The following is a 17,575-nucleotide window of genomic DNA, read 5'->3' as shown; positions in this document are numbered from 1 at the left end:
ATTTCTAGATGTTTTTATGCAAATGGGGTGAGATAAACTTAATTAAAAGTATTCTTTCAAAACAAATCTCACAACATTTTGATCAAGTAATTTATGGTCTAGAAATATGAACTTATATTTAATGTAAAATAATGGTGATGAAAGGTGCATTTTCACAGAAATTGCATGAAGAAACCTGATTTCCCTTCTGACAAGAGCAGTGGAAACAGATATTGATCATTTTAATCCGAGGAATGCATGGAACAAAAAGGGCAGATGCAATAAATTCTATATTTTTTGTCTTGTTTTCCAGTTAAATAATCCAAAAACCCTTTGAACTAGTTATAATTGATGGATATAGCATTATTTCACAAGATAATAAGTCATGTTTTCAAAAAATATATCAAGGATTAAGTTTAGATAGTTTTCTTAAACCACTGGCAATTTTCTGTTTCTTGTTTTAAGCATAAATCTAATAACATATTTATGAGGTTTATGATTAAAACAAGAAAGTGAATGCCAGTGGGGTAAGACAAATAAACCCATATTCAAAATATATTATCCCAAAAACAAGTCTTATCATCTCAAGCAATTGTAATTTTAGAGCAATTTCATCTTGTTCTAAGGATTTTTGCATATTTTTAATGAGAAATGAGTCAAAATACTGATTAAGTAGAGGACTTTTCGCTGATGTAACGTGCTTTTCCACAAAAATTGCATGAAAAAACCCTGATTTCCCTTCTGACACGCCCAGTGAAGGGAAACGGATATGGCGAGAAGCAACATTTTCATCCAAAGGAACATATTAGAAAAGAGAAATGGAACAAAAGTGGACAGATAGAGAAGCTAGAAAAAGTGCTGCCTCTCAGAAAATGAACAAACTACTGTATGACTAAGAGAGCGAGAAAAAAAGACGGAGAGAGAGAGAAGCTCTTGGACAGAAGGTTTGCCTGTGGTGCGACAGCTTTCTGTGCTGCACAAGGGTGAGCTTCTGCCCGACTGTGTGCCATCAGTTAGGGCTTGTCACCTGGTGTGTGTGTGTGTGTGTGTGTGTGTGTGTGTGTGTGTGTGTGTGTGTGTGTGTGTGTGTGTGTGTGTGTGTGTGTGTGTGTGTGTGTGTGTGTGTGTGTGTGTGTGTGTGTGTGTGTGTGAAGGAGTGAAAGTGCCCTACATATACCCTCAACTCTTGACAAAAACTCAATACAGACTTTCTAAGCTCCAAGCGCCGCTATTGGACTTTTTGTCAACCTCTCACACACACACACACACACATACGTTTCTCCTCATCCTTCTTTTTCTCCCCTAAATAAAAGACTTGTTTTTCTCCAGGACTTTTTCTAATATATGTATTTCTGCTGACACTGGTTAGCTCCATAAACAGCAATAATGTGTAGAACACAATCTAGCTTTGGGGAACCTGCTATCCCCAGGGGCAGAGCGGGGCGACAAGAACGCCTGTTGTTATCTCGTGTTTACCTGCCTGTTTTGCTTTTATTTTTTACAACCACAATACCTAGCTCAGCTCAACTGCACAGCAAAGCAAAACAAGCCGACTCTGCCTGGTGCGTGAGGCTTTCTGTGCTGAGAGCTTTAAAGAGTTAGACGGGAAGGAGATCAGACAGACTGTCTGACTGCATTTCGATTGGCAGCAACTGTGTATTGTTAGCATGTTGCATTAAGATCTCAATAACTATGTTCTTTTTAATGATGATTTCAGAGGGTAATGAGCTTTTTTTTCATAAATCCATTAAACAAATCATTGTATCGTAATAAATGAACATGTTTGATGCATGGACAATTTGTTATGCCAACTTTCTGACAAGAATAGCATGAGAGTTTTCATGAAAGATGTCATCAAATGATGAACGCTAGTGTTACCCCATCTTCTAAAACCATCCACAATGGGGAAAAAAAGCCTATTCGCTGGACACATAGCTAACACTGCTATAAAACTAGATCATAAAGCTGACAGCCTCCCGAGGCATGATCTACTAAACAAGAAACGGAGCGCCCCATACTTCACTCCCACTGTCATCCTCAAAGCAGTACCACACTCTCTCCCGGTTTTCATGTGTGATGTTATATATTAACACTGTGGGTTATGTGAACATGCTGCTCTTGCCATCAGATCGTGTGTGAGGGGTACAGCATTTGCAACAATTTAATGAGAGTCGGAGTGAGGAAACAAGTTGAGTGATAAGCAGGTCATTAAGTTTGCTCTGCCAACTCGGCTCGGCTTTGATTTGCGTACGCTGTGTGATAACCGTGAAGGGGAAAAAAGAGACTTTGAGGGAGAGAGAGAGAGAGAGAGAGAGAGAGAGACAGCTTAGGAGATGCAGAAGAAATGCTCTCGTTGTACTTAAAAATAACTGAAACTCTGTAGCCGAAGATGATTCCATTAAAGTCCGAGGACTGTGTGTTTTGTAAACCCAAACAAACTCTTTGTGATGCAGGTAGTTTCCAGCACAAGGGGCTTCAAATAAAGTCCCGGGGCTTTCAGATTTATTTGAACTTCCTTTTCTGGGTCACCGGTCGCTGCAGAGGAAGACAATCAACTCAATCTATCTAGCGCTGGCGAGTCACTGCCTCCCCTTTCAGCTGCTCGCGGAGGAAGCGTGCGAGAGAGCCGGCAAACGCTCTTAGGGGTCTCCGCGGCAGTCTCCAATTCAATCCAATTGTTTTTCAAAGACAACCACCTGGCGGCAAGCAGCGGAAACATCCGTCAGCCGAAGCTAAGCCAGACTGTTTACAGACTCAGAGGCGGTCTAAGAATAATCACACGAGTGACAAGCGCGATGTGTTTGCTCGCCGGTGCGCGAGTTGAACATCCTTTGACGTGCCTTCGGTCAATAGCCTGACCTCACAAGCAACCAAGATCTGGGTGTTCAATGAAACTTGTATGACAGACAAACAAGATGCCATGCAACTAGTTAGACACAAACTCTGGGTTTCACAGCCGAAACCTCAGAGCTCAAGACTCCAGTTCAACTCCCAGAGATTCCCATCTCGCACACTGACACAGGACACAACACAACGGAGACGAGGAGACCAGGCAGCTTACCGTGACCCGTCAGCCACAAGATCAGAAAGACCTCCGGGATCATCTCGGCACTTCGCAGGGGTGTCTGACCTCTTGGGCACCGAGTGGAAGTCAGGCTGGGAAAGTTCACGCACACACCGGCGTACGACTCTTCTGGCTGGCTGCTATTGTCAGTCCCCCGATGTGCTCTCTTAATGAAGAAAGGCTCTCTGTCAATCTCTTTCTTCTTGTGTTCCCTTGTTCGCTCTCTTTCTCAGTGTGATGTGATAACAATCTGCTGTGTTGTCCTACGGTAACTGAAGTGACTCTGTTCTGGTGATGCGTGTGCAGGCGCTCTCATAAACTCAGAGTACTCATGCTCTCTCTCTCACTCTCACACACACACACACTGCTCTTCCATTCTCCGGCTCACAGAGTCAGTCTCCCTCTCTCTCTCTTTCTCACTCCTCCCTCCTCCTCCTCCCTCGCTCTTTCTCTCAGTGGAGGAGGGGGCCGGCTGCACACAAGGCCCGCCCACCTGATCAAGCGGAGCAGCGCTGTTCTAACAAGAGGCTGGGAATCAGAGCTAACCTTTGGGAACTGGGACTGAAAGAAAGAAAGAAAGAAAGAAAGAAAGAAAGAAAGAAAGAAAGAAAGAAAGAAAGAAAGAAAGAAAGAAAGAAAGAAAGAAAGAAAGAAAGAAAGAAAGAAAGAAAGAAACATCCTGAGTGAAAAGGGACCATCCACATGTCTAATAATCAAATGAGCTGTGATTGGTTGCTTTGCATGTCAATCATCTCGTTGGTTCTGTCTAAGTGGCTGGTTCTGGCCAGAATAAAAGATTTCAAGTTGAAGCAGACTTGCAGAGTCAAGAGTCTGTTTGCACTAGTCTAAAAGAACACAGAGATGGAACCTTATTAGCTCCTCTTTTCTAAATTAGTACAACAGAATTCAGACTCATCATTTATTGCCCACTAATGTAGTTGTTAATCTCACTAATGCACGGCTTGCTAACAAGACTGTTTTACACACTAAATATTGCATGATGCATTTCCCTTCTACTTCATCTCTTCTCTTCTATAGAAAATAAGGCCTGATGCATTTATTCAGTAAAACAACAGGAAAAGAAAAAAAATGTCAAACAATAGCCCAGTTTGTGTGAATTATTTAGAGGTAATAATCTTAGTTTATGGCAGCCACACTGAAAATAAGTGTGTGTGTGTGTGTGTGTGTGTGTGTGTGTGTGTGTGTGTGTGTGTGTGTGTACGTGTGTGTGAGATAACAATATCCAAAATCCTTGTCCTTGTGGGGACATTTTTTGGTCCCCGTGAGGAAAGCAGCGTATACATCAGAATTATGTTTTGTTTATATGGGTTGTGAATAGATGGGTAGATTTAGTGGCAGGGTTCGTGTAAGGTTAGAGAATATACAGCTGGCAAAGTATAAAAAAATTATTATATGGAAAGTCCCCATAAAACATGAAACCTGTGTGTGTGTGTGTGTTTGTGTGTGTGTGTGTGTGTGTGTGTGGCTTGGTTTATTATACATTGTGGGAACCAAATGTCCCCACAAGGATAGTAAAACCTGAGATCACCTCCATTGTGGGGACCAGCCAGCGGTCCCCATGAGGGGAATAGGTTAATAAACATACTAAATTATATATTTTTGAAAATGTAAAAATGCAGAATGTCTCCTGTGATGGGTAGGTTTAGGGATAGGGGCAGTGTAAGGGGATAGAATATACAGTTTGTACAGTATAAAAACCAGTGTGTGTGTGTGTGTGTGTGTGTGTGTTATAAACGTGGTTCTATGTTCTATCTTTTAAACAAATTTGTTTTACAACTATATACAAAAATGTTTCCTTTTGATACACTCATGACATATGCAAGGCGATGACAACCTGGCAGTTAAGTAAAATATGTGATGTTTGAGTCAAGTTGAAAGTTTATTTGTAAGCTTTACTGCAGTTTTTAGTCTTAAGATCTTGATAGCTTTAACAATCAATTATTTTCTTTAAACAGGTTTCAAACCAGAACATGCCCATGGATTGCTCCATCTGACTGAAGCACAAGCGCCGAGGATCAATATTTCATGAGAATACTTTTAATCACCTGATTTCTTGTTGATAATTCCTCTTTTTTCAGTGGTATTTTAGAATAACTAAACTAAAACAAGTAGAATGGTTCCCTGTGTCTAACCTGTTTAGCTTAAAACATGGAGCACGTGTTCTCATACATTTACATTAAACCACTTGTTTTAAAAGCTACAGTTTACAAATACATATGTTTTAGGGGTGTAACAAACATGACGGTTCGGTACGTACCTCGGTATTGAAGTCACGTTCGGTACAGCAGGAGGGAGAAAACTAAGCACAGTTTGTTTTTAAGGGATGATAAAATGCCCTTTTCACAAGATGTAAAATAAATCTCTGATGTCCCTAGAGTGTATGTGCGAAGTTTTAGCTCAAAATACCTCACAGATATTTTTATATAGCATGTTAAAGTTGTCACTTTTTGAGGGTCAGCAAAAACGCATCGTTTTGTGTCTGTCCCTTTAAATGCAAATTAGCTGCTGCTCCCGACACAGAGGGCGGGGTTTCAAGAACTCGTGTGTGTGTATGTGTGTGTGTGTGTGTGTGTGTGCGTGCGTGCGCGTGTGTGTGTGTGTTTGTTAGCACTGGACGCTCCGATTAAGCAGACACACACTAAAATGACAGAAACTGTTCTGTCTTTAATGTTAAACCGGAGTCAGACAAAGATGGAGAGACTCAAGAAGAAGTGACAACATGTAGAAGCAACAGGACGTCTCTGAATGGTTAGTTGATGAATTTATGTTGCTGATGTGGAGTTAACTATCTTCAATTAGCATATTCTGTCATGATAATCTATAAATCGCTCGTATAGGAACTGTTGTGGAATGCACACAGAGTGACTTTCGATTGCATGTGAAAAGATGGATGCTAAAGTTTGAGCTGACTCACAAATGTGCTGGTCTACAACAACTCTTCCTCTTCTCAACATGGACTGTGTTCCCGGGGGCGGGGCTTATGTACATTTTAAGGTTGGTGATGTCACCCTTGTGTTAGTGTAATGTTGTGTAGTCCCTACCAGCCGTTTGTTGTAGTCCTCAAAAAAACGATTTCTTTAAAAGCAAATATCTCCCTTTGCTTTGAACTTTGAGCGTTGTAACTTTGCAGATGTTGTTTATGCTCAAACAGCAACATTACACACTAACTAAAGTATAAAATGTTGTTGTTTATTCTTAGATATAACAATCAACACTCCAATAAAAAACATTTAAAAAATTAAAAAACATGTACTGTAATTTTCACATAAGGCAGGTTTTGTATTAACTTCAACATCTAATTATAAAGTTAATTTTCTACTCCAATTCATTCTTAAAATTAAATAATTTACACAGTTTGTAAACTGTACAATATGTCATAATTAATTTCTTGACAAATTTATGTAAACATACATTAAATAATCAAGACATTACTATAGTCAGGTTAAGTAAATATAATGAATAGGCTAATATAGTGCACGTACGAAATGCTTCTCTCTGGAGTTCATTTCTCTAGTGAACTAACCTGCTGTCAACACTAAATGCAAATGAGGTAAATGTAATGCTACATATATATGTTCTCAAGCTGTTTTATTGATATACAGTATTTCCGCAGTTGAAACTCTGGTTGAGAGATGTAAATATATTAAGTGATCGTCTCTTCTTCTGTGCTGTTTACTGGTAGAAAACATCGTTGCATTGCAGCGCTCCCCCTTGTGGATTGGAGTGTTGATCACCTGTGAATTAATGTATTCATCGTGCGACTTCATGCACCGACCAGTGATGCCCTTACCCTACTGTCCGGGTGAATACATACTGTACCAGTAAACACCCCTAATATATATTTATCCAGCAAGGCTGTGTGGGCTGAAGGTCAATGCTAATGCGTCCTCTCTTGACCTCGGTCAATGATTCAATCTAACAGCACACTAATGGCATAGATAAGCAAGCTTTTGCAAATTACTATATGGATAGGAAGTGTAACATGGACATCGTTTAAAAAAATTATATTAACATCTGCCTCGGGTGATGTTATTACAAGTGGACACTACTTAGTAGAGATGTTATCCAATCACGCAAACCACACTCAAGGGTAGTCAAAAATGCATGTGACTGCATCACATTCGAAGTGTAAACGCTAACGCATTCTGATGTGTCCCGGGCAACATCCCAGGAATGACTGCTCACCTGTCAATCATCCATTTAGTGGAGAGGGGTTTAAACTTGCTGGATAGTTACACTCATATTCAAAAGAATAACCATCCAATAAAAATAAAAATGTAGAAGTGCATACATATGATGCACATGAACTTCATGGAACTGGTTTGACTGTGAAATCAACATGTAGTGATACAGATCATGTAAAGTTTATACTTTTGCTATCAATAAAAGGGCTACAACCTTGAAATAATTTAAATAACAATAACAATTCTGAGATGCAATGCTAAATTGCAAATGTGTTGAGTCATAATTGATGGAAAATTCCATCAATGGCGGGGAAAGAGTTAGCATAAATGTATTGTGAACAAACATTAATTAACAACAAACAATGGAATAGTTATGCATCAAGATTAAACTAGAATAAAAAGCTGTTTGAAACACAATGTACTAAACCGTTCTGTTCTTTGTTGTATTTTGTCATACCCCTTTTGAGTTAAAAAAAAACTAATATGGGAAATGAAACTAGACAGATGTCTAAACTTGAAACCAAACACAGCGTTTGGTTCTACCTGGTAACAGAAGGGTTTGTCTATGAAAACCAATCAAATTTTAGGGAAATTATGTAACGTTTCATGTCATTTCATGTCCTTATTTTATAAAAACAGTTGTATTTGTGTTTACTGATGGGATTCTCTATGGAATTTGTCTGAGATCCTCCGGCCGTGCTTCTTCTTGGGGGAGATTCTCTGAGAACTGCTCGGGAAACTCTCCCGGCCGTGATTAAAGCATTTAGAGGACATTTGCTGAAGTCAGTTAGTTAGTTAAGGGAGCAAGTATGTTAGAAGCAAGTTAGTTAAGGGAACAAGTTAGATAATAGAATTAGCACCCAGCCAACATCGACTGTAGACACGCTAGGGTATAGGATTAGACTCAGTTGTCGTCGTTGTAGACACGCTGGAGTATATGGTTAGACTCAGCCGCCGTCAATGTGTAGATGTGCTAGAGTATAGGATTAGCATCCAGCCGACGTCGGTGTGTAGATGCGCTAGGGTATAGGATTAGACTCAGCCGCCGTTGACTATAGACACGCTAGAGTTTAGGATTAGCACCCAGCCGACGTCGGTGTACACGCTAGGCTAGGGTATAGGATTAGACTCAGCCGCCGTCAATGTGTAGATGTGCTAGAGTATAGGGTTAGCATCCAGTCGACTTGGATGAGTAAACGCACTCGGGTATATGGTTAGACTGTTGCTAGAGTATAAATATTATAGGACGTAGTTAGGTTGAGGGAAAAATCTACCACAATACCTAATGCATTTACCAATGATAACTATGTGAACATTATAGACACAAATGGAAATCACCACAACATACACACACTGGCTTCTGCGGTACATAATGGATATGTAGGCGCAAGCTACAGAAACTGACATGTCACTTTCTATTTGACTCAATGTGTGACTGGCCTGTCAGTCATATTTAAATCTTTCCTTCTGGTGTGGAAGGTTCCACAACCGGCTTCACTTCATTTAACGTCTAATAGAAAGACAGCATTACCATTTGGACCGTCAGGTACGGGAGCCACAAGCCCAGGCTCAGATGGCACTTCCCAACCTCTTTATTCAATCTATTTCATGTATTCGTCGTGGTTTTCATGCTCTGTGGAATATCTGGAATCCGTATTTATTCGTTTACGTCGCTCTGATGTTTGTTTCTCTGCAATAAACAAGTTCAACATTTATATTATTTCTTTGAGACTATGTGATTGACACCTCCGGGTCGTCCACCTCATCTGCTCAGAATTACACTTCTGACTCGCACGTTCTTTTCCTCACTCGCTCTGTTCTTTCTTATAGATTGATGCTTACTTTGTTCCAGGTAATTTTTAAGGGTGTAGGTTTCAAAAGGTCACTTTGCAGCTCTCAGTCATTAAGTCAGTGTGTGTAGAGAGAGGGAACAATGTAAGCGTTGAGATGAAGGCGTGAGAAAGTTCAGCATAAATGAGATTGATTGCCTTTCCTTCCCCATGTGAAAACACTTCAGCTAACATTGAGATCAATCTCTTGCGGCTTTGCGCAAAGCTTTTGGTTTAAGGAACTCCACATTTAGAGCTTGTATATTTCCTTTTGACACATTTATGTGGCTGTTGGAATTTCAATGTTAAAAGGAACTTAACTCAAAAATGTCAGTGTTCTTCGCAATACCATTTGCTGAATAGATATAGTACCCAACCATTGACGGAAATGAGCTGCAAATCATGGTTTCACTGTTATACTGTAGGGGGCGGTGTTGCACATCTTCTGAAAGAGTACTGAATCTCCAGATCAAAACACAGGCGAAGAAGAAGCAGAAACAAGTGGTTAAAACATTGCTTATGCACATGTAAAATAATAGACCATCAAACATTAAACAGCATATAAATAAAAAAACAAATGACATGTCAACAGGACGAGCTATAGGACTGTGAAGCGTTGATGGACCCGATCTACTCTAATCTGGACGTAGTTTTTCTCAAAAATGTGAATTTTGATTAATGCACTCTTGATATACACGTTTGATATATTGCATGTTCAGTTATTCATACGACAAAATATTTTGAAGGTTTTCTGAAAATGATTTTAAAAAATCCTGGCGGTGGCTGGTAACTTTTTTCAAAAACTCTGGTGAGAAAAGAGTTCATTTATATTGTTTAATTGAGAAATGTTACAATACAATCTAATATAAATTTGAGCTTCCGCTTGGTGTCAGCATTATGCATGCCTCATCTATTGAAATGTTTGCAATCCTAAATTTATGTATTTTGGCTATTTCGACAACTATGGAAGTAAAATCAGATATCTCTTAAAGTGACGTCTTAAAACTACAAGTGCAGGTGGCATTTAACTATGTTTGTCAATATGTAGTTTAATTTGACTAACATTTCCATTCAGCCATGGGGACAAATGGAGACAAACTAGGCCCTGAGCATGCAAAGGTTGTATAGATTTGCCTTTTCCCTGATCCACCTATACGCAAACTAATGGCACTGTCAGCAGAATGCAACTGGACAAAGCCTGACACAAAGGTCAAAGGGCTTTAACATAATTTGTTTTTATTCTGCCCCTTTGGACTAGGAAAAGTCCTTCAATGCTAGTTCAACTTGCATGTATCAAATGCATTTTGCATGCAAATTCCAGCGATGGTGTCTCTATGATAAACTTCCCCTATATTAACTTTATTAACATCTCAGCACATTTATTTTCCTCAACAGACACCCTTCCAGCAGAATTGAATCATTGGATTGTCTAGAACCTGCATGACTGACCAACTTGCACAAACTGCACACAGACCAGGTAGTTCGTAACTCCCCACAGGTGGACCGATATATTAAACGCATGCTTGGTTCCCAGTGAGCCATATCCTGTTAGAGGTGCTGCTAATTTGATTTTTGCAGTAAGATGTGATTACTCTGTCTTAGTTTCTCTGGTTAATGGTGTGCAAAAGATAAGATAATCTTGTTGAAGTGGGGAAATGAGATCTTTTTTTTTTTCTTTTTTCTGTGGATATGACATAAGGTATTTGGCAGGTGTAAATGAATGCTGCTTCTTTCCTGCAAAATCATAGAATATATTTTCAAAATGAACTCGCTGAGTGGGAAGACTGCAAGTGCGTATTGGTCTAATCAAATTTAAATAGTATTTGAAGAAAATACTCACCAAAAAAACAACTATAAATAAACAAACCTTCTAGAAATATGGTTAAAGTGGTTACAGCTTAAAATAAATAAATAAATAAATACATAAGTCAATCAAAAGATGGTCTTTCTGTGTATGTGTGCAATGTGCATGTGTTATAGGTTTTACTCGTAGTGGGTAGGAATCCTGAAAAAAATGCTGATGTTTGCATGGCATCCCATCAAAGCAAAACATAGTCAAATTTGATGATTCAGCTTGATATTAACATACATTAATATTCACTTCAGAAGTATTTTGCCGTCGGTCCCAATTGAAAATGCAAAGAGAGCAGTCTGTATGCTGGATTTCTGAACCCCACTGCACCTTGAGCCCTGAATCCCAATCATGGTAAATATAGCTGTACATTTTTCACATAGTTTATTAATGTTAGTTAACATTGGTTAATACAAATACATTGTTAGTTCATGATCTAACTCAGGTCTACTACTATTAACAGATACAAACTTTTGACTTAAATCATGTAATAGCAAATGTTGAACTTAACATTGAGATTTCAACATTTTTCAAATAATTTTTCATTATTAGTTCATGTTAACTAGTTAACTAATGTTAACAAACAGAAATGTTTTGTAAAGTGTTACCAGTGTTTTGAACGTTTTAACTGAATTCTATAAAATTTTAGAAGCACAGATGCACAGAGTGGAACAACTTTGGGGCGTAGAATACAGTTTTAATAAAACGTAAATTCAGGCATGTTCACGTAAAGGTTTAATGGACCAATGTGAATAAATCTAGTTTTAAATTCAAAGAGACAAGATATGCTATGCTTAACTGGACATTTTCTTGTCCAAAACAAGACAATGTGAGCATTACGGAGCTCTAAACTCTCTTATGCAATGTATGTTAAATTCAAATTTGCAGCTGTATAGGGCGTTCTCGCGCAAAAAGTCCAAAGCGGACTCATAGAAGTAATAACTTATGACGTTCCAGGAAATCCCATACTGTTTATGGACAAAGGCAGCTATTTCTGTAGCTGAATAAAAGCAGAAATGTTTTGACTGATGAAACATGAAGACAATATATGGTTTATGTTTGTTTTTCAAGCCATCTCAGGGTATTTCCATAACAATCAAATGTATGAATAAAGTATAACCTTTTTTACAATATACAATTTTTAAAATATATATTTTTTGCCTTATGTGATTAAAAAATAAAAAAATAATTAAATAAAATCCATGATGACTTAATGCAGAAATTGTTTTTAGTACATAAACCAATTATAAAATTGTCTTAGGACAACTTAGGAAAATATATTATAGAATACAAATTATTGGTTATTGTTCAGCTGTGTATTGATTTCTTAGCCAATTAAAAGCAAGAGTTAGGAGGGAAAAAAAAAACGGTATTACACTTTTTTTGTGCCCCACTCACTTCTGAAATGCTGCATGGCTACATTACTTCATTTATTTAGAAACTAAACAGTTAAAGAAGTTAGCAATACAAACTTTGCTGCACATTCCATAAGAACCGTAAATGCATTCTCAGAATTTGCTGAACAAAATTAAATGGGACAAATCTTTTTTTACCATTTTCCTTACAAATGTGGCATTGGTCTACATGATGGAAAATAATAATATTTAATTAATTTCCTTTTAAATTAAAGCCTTCTCTTAGAATTCAATTCAATTCAATTCAATTCAAGTTTATTTGTATAGCGCTTTTCACAATACACATTGTTTCAAAGCAGCTTTACAGAAAATGCATTTCAAAAATATACATACAAAAATACAGTTAGTTAATCATGAAATTTAGGGCATAACATATCGCCGGCGTTGGGTCGTCTCTTCACAGGCGTCGAGTCGTCTCATCACAGGCGTTGGGGCATCTGAAGTCTCCATGAGAGGCTGGATACTAACTGGAGCTGACAAACTCTATTTGAGTTATCTCGGGACAGGCGTCCCGAGATAACAACAAAAAAGGCAGATGGGAAATAATTAGCGTAGCTGCTGTTCTTAATACGAATGCATTTGATCTGATTTAACTGTAGTATAAAAGGTATGAGATGCATCATGTGAATGCTTGGCTAAAGAGATGCGTCTTTAATCTAGTTTTAAACTGGGAGAGCGAGTCTGAGCCTCGGACAGTATCAGGAAGGCTATTCCAGAGTTTAGGAGCTAGATGTGAAAACGCCCTCCCTCCTTTAGTGGACTTAGATATCCTAGGTACGACCAGAAGCCTCGAATTTAGCGATCTTAAAGAGCGCGATGGAATATATGGCGATAGAAGATCTCTTAAATACACAGGAGCTAAACCATTTAGGGCTTTATAGGTCAGTAACAATACTTTGTAATTGATACGGAACTTAATAGGTAACCAGTGTAGAGATGATAAAATTGGTGTTATATGATCATATTTTCTTGACCTAGTAAGAACTCTAGCAGCTGCATTTTGGACTAACTGTAGCTTGTTTACTGAGGATGCAGGACAGCCAGCTAATAGAGCATTACAGTAATCTAGTCTCGAGGTCATGAATGCATGAACTAACTTTTCTGCATCAGAAACTGATAGCATATTACGTAGCTTAGCAATGTTTCTAAGGTGGAAAAAGGCTGTTCTTGTGACATTTGAAATATGATTTTCAAAAGACAAGTTGCGGTCTAGTATAACACCCAGATCTTTTACTGTAGAGGATAAAGTAACAGGACGTCCATCTAGATTAAGGTTGTATTGTAAGAGGTTTTGTGGGCAGTTTTTTGGACCAATCAGTAATACCTCCGTTTTATCTGAATTTAATAGAAGAAAATTACACGTCATCCAATATTTTATATCTTTAACACACACTGTCATTTTAGATAATTTAGTGTTATCATCTGGTCTAGATGAAATATATAATTGAGTGTCATCAGCATAACAGTGGAAACTTATTCCATGTTTTCTTATAATATTACCAAGTGGCAGCATATAAATTGAGAATAGCAGGGGGCCTAATACAGATCCCTGTGGCACTCCATAATTTACTGACGTTATCTTTGATTTTTCCCCATTTAAATGGACAAAATGGTAACGGTCTGATAGGTACGATCTAAACCAGCTTAATGCCTGTCCCTGAACACCAGTGTAATTTTGAAGTCGATCTAAGAGTATTTTATGATCTATAGTGTCAAACGCAGCACTAAGATCGAGTAAAACTAGTATTGAGATACAGCCTTGGTCAGAAGCTAAAAGTAAATCATTTGTAATTTTAACCAGCGCAGTTTCTGTGCTATGATGTGGCCTGAATCCTGACTGAAACTTTTCATAGATATCGTTTTCTTGCAAGAAAGAGCACAATTGAGCGGACACAACTTTTTCTAGTATTTTAGACATAAATGGAAGATTTGAAATGGGTCTGTAATTTGCTAGGTTATTTGGATCTAATTGTGGTTTCTTAATAAGAGGTTTTATAACTGCCAGCTTGAATGTTTTTGGAACATGTCCTAAAGATAGAGACGAGTTAATAATATTGAGAAGAGGCTCTTCCACTACAGGTAACACTTCTTTCAGTAGTTTAGTGGGTATTGGATCTAATAAACATGTTGTTGGTTTAGATGCAGTGATAAGTTTATTTAGCTCTTCCTGTCCTATAGTTGTAAAGCGCTGTTTACAACTATAGGACAGGAAGAGCAGAATGAGCTAAAAATATGGGCTTTTTTCAACAAAAAAAAAGTGTGAATAAATAATTTATGGAAAGTAGGTCTGCTTGCATATGGCTAAATGTGGTGATTATTATTTGATATTATTGTATATGTTTATCTGTACAAATGCAATTAGGCTAGTCATATATTTCCTGAAGAGATCAAATAATAAACCTCGTTGCTGGATGGATAATGTGTTCTGCGTGCTAAGCACATAACGCTCTAACGGATTTAATTGTGTCCCTTTTCACATTGGCATCAAAGCATTTACTTGAAACACACTTTTTAAAGCAATTTCTCCCCCTCTCTTCATCTTGCTTGACTAAAATGACACTTGCAGTCATCTGTGGACTAATTGCAGCTTTATATTTGCTGCTATCATGGCAAAGTATTTATATGTTTAATGAATTTTAGGGTGTTATATAGACTTTACTGCCCTATATAAGAACAATGAGGGCACCCCGTTAGAATTATCTGACACGGCCCTTTACATTTTGGGGTCACCAGCATGAGTAACTAGCTTTTTCATGATTTTACACAAAGTATCTTTTGTTTTCAAATATGTCATTCAGACAATGGAATGTATGTCATCTCGCATGCTGTAATAAACAGGCACACTCTTTTTTAACGTTTTCTCTTTTTTCAACATTTCATTTGCATTTTATAACAGGCAGTGGTAGAAAGAGGCCCAAACAGAGAAAATAGAACTTGGGGAAGAAAAAATATATATGTGTTCTTACTTTTCATTAAAATGTCATTGCGTTCAGACACTGCAGGGTATTACTGTGAAAACGTGTCTATATAATGAGCCACCAAAATAAGTTTAATATTTGTTTCAGGCATGAGTGAAGTGGAAGATTTGATTACACTTTATTTCGATGGCCTATTTTAGACATCCTACTAACTATTTGCATCAGCATGTCAACCAACTTTCTTTAGAACATTAGTAGACTGTTTGGTCAGAGTTGTAAGAAATAATTGACATGCAAGTTACTTAAATCAGTAGAGTGTGTGTTGAGGAGCATCACAATAAAGTGTTGGCTGATTTTAAAGAGAAAATGAATGGAGTTTTTACTTCCGTAACCCGACTGTTGCTCTCTAACCACCAGCTACGATCTCACAGTTATAGTGTGAACAGGGCTTTGTGCTTGATACTTTATAATGTAATGCCATTTGTTTCTGTGAGGCACCAATAAATGTATTATTTTAGAATAAACAGTCATTTCTCTTTGAGCCACCTTGCACCAGAAATAATAATAACATTATTTTTACATTTGTAATAAAGAAATGTCCTGAGTCTTTTCCAGATTAGACTGAAGAGGAAACAGTCAGCTCAATCTTTGAAAGATATTAAGCAGTTGGCGGCATCGTGCATCTTGACAGTTTATTATTTCCCCCCATTTTCACAGTTGTTTATTTTGGAACGTATACACAGGGAAATAATATTACTCTCTTCCTGCATGTGTCCTTATTGTGTGGATTATGCCTTTGTTGTTTCGCCTGGCTATGTTAATCACATTTTCAGAGAAGAAACCTCTCTTCTCGTCTGAAGGACACCGCTGCTTTTTGCGGGCAGGTGTGAACAATCGCATTAAGATGCTGGGAAAGAGCTCCATCTTAGCATTCCCAGTATGATGTTTATGAATATTTGAGAGTAACCACACAATGAGTGTCATTGCTGAAGGAGAAGTAAATGACCTTGACGATGTGGACTCTCATTGCTGATGTAAGTTATTAAAACACACTAGAACTGTTTTGTATTTTGGCATTTAGGCTCTGTAATAAAAGCCTGAGTAAAACTGCCCTGAAATTCGCAAGATGCAATCAGATTCAAAGCATTTGATCGACCATAAGAGGGTTCAGTTCAAGTTTTTTTTCTTTTCAACGTTTGGGCCTCAAGCATTAATTTACCCATGATGCTAAGAACTTGTGCATAGCTTGAGTTCAGTGATGCCTAAAATGTTTTATGTTTATTTACATTATGTTTATATGTAATTTCTCGAAGCGTTTCTTTGAAACAACAGTGCAGGACATCTTATCGTTACAAACGTCTAACACAGTGTCCAACTGACACTGTACTTCATATGGAGGATGTATACACAAACTCTATCTAAGGTCAAAAGTGACATGGTCTTTGAAACGGCATGGATTGTCTGTTGTATGTGATGTTGCAGATGCTAGTGTCCTCATCAGGCTTTTTATGTATCTTAACCAGCAAGCTTCATTAGAATGAAGATGATCAACTTCTCCAGATGATGGACGTTTGGCACGGTTGTTTTGTTACGCTGACAAGACCAGCACCAAACCAGCATTTTCCAGCCTGGTACTTCCCATAAACTACTACTCAAAAGTTTTTTGTTGTTGTTGTTGTTGAAAGAACTTAATAGTGTAATGAAGGTAAAGACATTTATAATGTTACAAAATCTGTTTTATTTCAAATAAATGCTGTTCTTTTTCTTCCTGTGTGCGTGTGCGTGTGTGCCGTCTTTCTGTCTCTCGGCTCAGGTCTGAGTGTGTGTGTCTGCCTTCAGTCCTCCACCACAGTGTCTAAGTATTCATCTCCATCCATTTATTCTCCTTCCTCGTGGAGAAAATGACCTTAATGTAAGTGGCTTTCTGTTTGCAAATATATCGGTTACTTTCAGCTGACTGTAATCCTGAGGGATTACAGGGGGCTCTTCTGGATCAATGAGGGCTTTATTTGGGTCAGTGCCATGTGGTGGTGAGACAGACCCGAGGTACAGCGCGTGCTTTTGTCTCTGGACTGATTAATGGCCCAAAAGACCCTTCTGCCCTCCATTGGAATGTCTTAATTTGCTCTGTCTGCAGAGCCACATACAACCGACAATATTTTCTTACTTGCAGTTTTTCATGTTGTTTTGGTCTCATCTTCTGTCTGAGGCACTTCTGTGGAAGAAAAAAATGCCACCAACTGTGTGAAGCCCAGTTTAGTCTCACTGCGCACTGAGGTTGAGTTTATTTAGCCTACCATAGTCTAACACAGG

The 17,575-nt window shown here is 38.1% G+C and overlaps 1 protein-coding gene across 6 annotated transcripts in view; it reads right to left on the bottom strand.

Annotated features, from left to right (window-relative positions):
• kirrel3b (kirre like nephrin family adhesion molecule 3b) overlaps nucleotides 1–3,437 on the bottom strand; it is a 195,757-nt gene extending 192,320 nt beyond the window's left edge. For all 6 annotated transcript variants that reach the window (XM_079620157.1, XM_079620156.1, XM_079620153.1 and 3 more), the window contains exon 1: nucleotides 3,041–3,437. In XM_079620157.1, the coding sequence (XP_079476283.1) occupies nucleotides 3,041–3,083 (43 nt within the window). In that variant the 5' untranslated portion in view covers nucleotides 3,084–3,437. The remainder of the gene's footprint in view (nucleotides 1–3,040) is intronic.
• Between the last annotated feature and the right edge of the window lie 14,138 nt (nucleotides 3,438–17,575).

This window comes from Phoxinus phoxinus, assembly GCF_949152265.1.
Source record: "Phoxinus phoxinus genome assembly, chromosome: 8".
NCBI classification, from domain to species: domain Eukaryota; kingdom Metazoa; phylum Chordata; class Actinopteri; order Cypriniformes; family Leuciscidae; genus Phoxinus; species Phoxinus phoxinus.
Note: the sequence above shows the minus strand (reverse complement) of the source record. Positions and strands in the feature narration are given on the sequence as shown.